General features: G+C 45.0%; 1 protein-coding gene across 1 annotated transcript in view; it reads left to right on the top strand.

Moving 5' to 3' along the window:
* Positions 1-5,000, top strand: part of LOC109474657 (ADAMTS-like protein 2) — a 44,706-nt gene that overhangs the window by 12,730 nt on the left and 26,976 nt on the right. Inside the window, exon 4 of the mRNA XM_019775006.1 lies at positions 4,561-4,706. Coding sequence (XP_019630565.1) covers positions 4,561-4,706 — 146 coding nt within the window. The remainder of the gene's footprint in view (positions 1-4,560; positions 4,707-5,000) is intronic.

Below are 5,000 nucleotides of genomic sequence, written 5' to 3' on the forward strand. Positions count from 1 at the left end.
GACTTTCTTCCTCCATCTGGGTCTGTCCTGCGCCATGTTGTTGACACTTCTCCAGTTCAGACCCATGGCCGCCAGGTCGTCCGACACCGTTCTCCTCCATGTGGTCTTTGGTCTGCCTCTTTTCCTCTTTCCTTCTGGCCTCCAGCTAAGGGCGACTTTGGGGATCCTGTTGTCAGGCATCCTCAGTACATGCCCTAGCCACTTGAGTCTTCTGCCAGTGATCTCAGTGGTGAGTTTCCTACAGCCAGTTCTGTTGTAAAGTTCGGCGTTGGAGATCTTGTTTGGCCAGAAGACGTTGCAGATCTTACGTAGACAACTGTTGTGAAATGAGTTGATCTTCCTCATGTCTGTCTTCGTCATTCTCCAACTCTCCGAGCCATACAGAAGGACGGATTTCACATCGCTGTTGTAGAGTCTGATCTTGGTCGTGAGGCTATACTGCTTCGACTTCCAGATGGTTTGTAGTCGGCTAAAGGAACCTCTTGCTTTGTCCAGGCGGGTTTTAATGTCCTTTTGTGCACCATCTGTAGCACTCATAACACTTCCCAGGTAAGTAAAAGCGCCTACACCTTCCAGTGCCTCCCCGTCTATTTTGATGGGAGGGTTTGCTGGAGTGTTGATGTACATCACTTGTGTTTCTTCTTATTAATGTACAAGCCTGTGCTTTTGCCACGGTCGCTTAAGCGGTCCGTCTTTTCCTGGAGTGATTTGCGAACAGGTGAAAGGACGGCAAGATCGTCGGCAAAGTCGAGGTCCTCAAGGTAAGTGTTCAGTGTCCATTTGATGCCACGAGGACGGTCTGACGTGGTTTCTCTCATTACCTAGTCAATAGTGATGAGAAACAGGATAGGGGAGAGGATGCAGCCCTGTCTTACACCAGACTTTACGTAGAAAGGTTTGGACAAACTGCTTTCCGTGATGACACTACATTCGAAGTGTTCGTAGAATTTCCCTATCATGGAAACTATCTTCTGTGGAATCCCATAGGCTCTTAGTATCTTCCACAGGCTCTCCCTATGTACACTATCAAAAGCCTTTTGAAAGTCAATAAAGTTTATCAGCAGAGGGGAGTTCCATTCAACACACTGTTCAATGATATTTCTGAGAGCAAAGATCTGGTCTGAGCAACCACGAGCTTTACGAAAACCTGCTTGTTCTTCTCTCAACTTGGTGTCTAGGGCACTGTCAATCCTTTTGAGGAGGATTCTGCAGAACACCTTGCTTGGGATGGACAATAATGTTATTCCCCGCCAATTATCACAGTTACTTAGCACACCTTTCTTGGGGATCTTAAAGATGAGTCCCTTCTCCCAGTCTTGAGGGATAACTTCATGTTCCCATATTTTGGCAAAGAGGTCTGTGAGTAAGAGTGTGGCTGTCGCACAGTCTGCCTTCAGGAGTTCTGCTTGTATAGCATCAATTCCTGGGGCCTTTCTGTTTTTCATGGCTTTAATTGCCGTTTCTACTTCTTCATGGCTGGGGGGGTCGGTGTTGATGGGCTTCCCCCTGTGCTGCTACCTTGTCGCGGTGGGGAGGCTTGAGTGCTTCAAGGAACCTGTGAGCTATACCGGCGGGGGAAGGTTCTTGGGTCCTTACAGGTCCCAGACCTAGACCCCCGGCAGGTCCAACCATGCCGGGCAGGTTGCAGGCGAGAGGCCAGACAAAAAGCAGCACCTGGCCCTCCAGGTTGGGGGTTGGTCGTGAGGCTAACAACCTCACACTGCAAAACAAACCTTGTTACTGAAACTATGACTTTTCTGCCCACGAGACCCCAGGGCCTGACTGGAAGCTCCAGCACTGCAGCAGCAGGCACCATGACAGCTCCTGATGAAAGCCTGCCCCAGGAAGTCAGGAGCCTGAATCGGAGTCTCCTCGGCCCCAAAAGTACCATCAAGATTGGAACATGGAATGTTCGCACTATGTATGAAATCTCAAAGACAGCACAAGTTAGTAAAGAAATGCTGCACTACAACATAGATGTTCTTGGAATAAGTGAATGCAGATGGACTGGTTCAGGGCGCAAAACAACTTCAGATGGCCTAACCATTCTTTATTCTGGAAAAGAAGAGCAACACGCCAGCGGTGTAGCCCTTATCCTGAACAAACAAGCAACAAAATCACTCCTCGAGTGGGAACCCATCAGTGACAGGCTGATGAGAGCTAGATTTGACTCTAGATTCTGCAAACTAACTGTCATACAATGCTATGCCCCAACCAATGAAGCAGACGATGACATAAAAGATGATTGGTATGAACAACTCCAAAGGGCAGTCAGTAAAACCCCTCAACACGACATGACCCTGGTAATAGGAGACCTAAATGCCAAAGTGGGTAGTGACAATGTAGGAAGAGAAAGTGCCATGGGAAGGCATGGATGCGGTAACATCAACGACAATGGTGAGAGACTTGTAGACTTCTGCCTAAGTAATAGACTGGTAGTAGGTGGAACAATCTTTCCACACAAGAGCATCCATAAGCTGACCTGGATTTCACCAGATGGAAACACTATCAACCAAATCGATCACATAATGATAAATAAGAAATGGCAGAGATCTCTTCTGGATGTAAGAGTCTACCGAGGAGCAGATGTGGGTAGTGACCATCACATGGTAGTGTGTAAGATCAGGCTGAAGCTGAGAGCTACACCCCCCTCTAAGAAACGTCGCAAGGTGTTTGACACCTCCAAACTACACACTCCAGAAACCAGACAGAAATTTGCCCTTGAGTTAAGGAATCGTTTCCAAGCCCTAGAAACTCTTGATGGCGAGGAAGAGCATGACACTGTAGAAACAACATGGAACACAATTACAAAGGTGTATAGGGAAACAGCAGAGAAAGTCCTTGGCTACAGAAAGAGAAATAACAAGGAGTGGATCACACAGGAGACGTGGAATAAGATTGAAGAGAGGAAAATAGCCAAAGGAAAGATGCTTAACACAAAGTCCCAACGAGCAAAGACACATACAGAACCAAAGACAAACAGGTTAACGCAGCGCTAGGCGTGACAAGAGAGCCTACATAGAGGAGTTGGCGTCTGAAGCAGAAAGGCTGCCACAAGGGGAGAGTTAAGTACAGTGTACAGAATAACCAAAACACTAAGTAACCAGAACAGTGTCTGCTCAGTTCCAATCAAGGACAAACAAGGTAAACTGCTTACAAATGAGAAGGAACAAGCAGAAAGATGGGCCCAACATTTCGAAGAGGTGTTAAACAGACCTGAGCCTGATCAACCAGCTGATCCCACTCCGTCTGATGATATTCCCATCAAAAAAGGTATTTACTACTGAATAAATATTTCTATTTTACTATATAAACTAAGCATTTGACTTTAACAAAAATTCATTCCGTGGAAAAAGGAGTTACTCTAAACCACTTGGTACTTGTGCAGTGGTCAGTGCAAATCACTGGGGGTTGATAGAGGGTTCCCTTTAGATTAAAAAAAAGATATTTACCCCTCACCCAATATTTACTATATAAACTAAGCATTTAATTTTAACAATTTTTTACAGCACATTCCGTGGGAAAAGGAGTTACTCTTAACTATTTGGTACGTGTGCAGCGGTCAGTGTAAAACTGCGGGTTAGGTGGGAGGTTCCCTCTAGAGTACAGAAGGATACCCCTCAATCGACATTTCCCGATACGTAGCATAGCGAGCTCTTATTTTGTATTTTACCGAGTACTTTACGATAGCTACATTTAAAAATTAAGCAATTAATTATGACAAATGTATGAAGTACATTCCGCGGGAAAAGGAGTTACGCTAAGTCACTTGGTACGTGTGCAGCGATCAGTGCAAACCCTTGGGGTTAGTTGGTGGGGTTCCCTTTACTTTACATTAAAAAAAAGAGATCCCGATTATTTATCAATACGTGGTACAGCGAGCTCTCATAATTTAACCGAGTACTCTACGATAGCCACATTAAAAAAACAATTAAGCATTTAATCTTAAGAGAATACATATATGACCATTTAGTACTTCTGAGATATGCACACTTTAGATATAGACGCCCGGGTGTTCAAAGCTTTGTACGTGTAAGATCATATTTCGCTTGTTTATCTATCATATATAAATATAAAATAGATTACTATCAACTCTTCAAGAGTTGAAACATGTAAGGTTTGAACCACTCACACCGGGAAGGACCCCTGCCCTTTTCGATACGTGTGGTACATATTTTCAACGGGTCAACAACCCTAACCACAAGACCACCTTGCCACCACTAGAGTTGACGTCACATATCGATACATTTGATTTGATTTGATTTGATTTACTGAAATTGCAACAGCGCAATACACGTAGGACACAGGCAGCTGTTGCTGGTGTTGTGTCCCACACAAAGAAACAAAGTACGGGACAGACAATACTCATTTTCACTTGAGTTAAGTGAGGAAAGTCGTGTGAAGTGCCTTTCTTACGGGCATAAGATCGGTGGCATGTCAGGACTCGAACCCGGGGCCTCTTGTTTCCGAGTCGAGCACTCTTCCGTTGCGCCAAACGACACTATTTGTTTTTTTTTGGTGTTTTTTTGTTTACAAAGTATCTATATTTTTTGTCGCCAGGACGAAAGAACAGACTACACTGCCGGGGCGGAGGAACTGAAGGTGGTGGAGGATAACATATATAGTGAGTGGAGCATCTGGACAGCCTGTTCCAGGACATGTGGCACAGGGGTGTCATTCCAACAGAGGAAATGTCTCACTGTCAAGTAAGTACAGGCTTTCTCTTACCATCGATAATCCATTCTTTAATCAATCCATCCGTCCTTCAATCCATCCATCCATCCTTCAATCCATCAATCCATCCTTCAATCCATCAATCCTTCCTTCCATCCATCCATGCAATCACCCTACCTTCCATCCGTCTATCCATCCATCCATTCATCTATCCATCCATCCATTTATCCATTCTCGCATCCATCCATCCTTTCTTCAATCCATCCTTCCATCATTCCATCTACACTTTCATCCATCCTTCCATCCTTCCATCCATCCATCCATCC

Source organism: Branchiostoma belcheri, unplaced genomic scaffold (assembly GCF_001625305.1).
Source record: "Branchiostoma belcheri isolate BF01 breed outbred unplaced genomic scaffold, Haploidv18h27 scaffold102, whole genome shotgun sequence".
NCBI classification, from domain to species: Eukaryota; Metazoa; Chordata; class Leptocardii; order Amphioxiformes; family Branchiostomatidae; genus Branchiostoma; species Branchiostoma belcheri.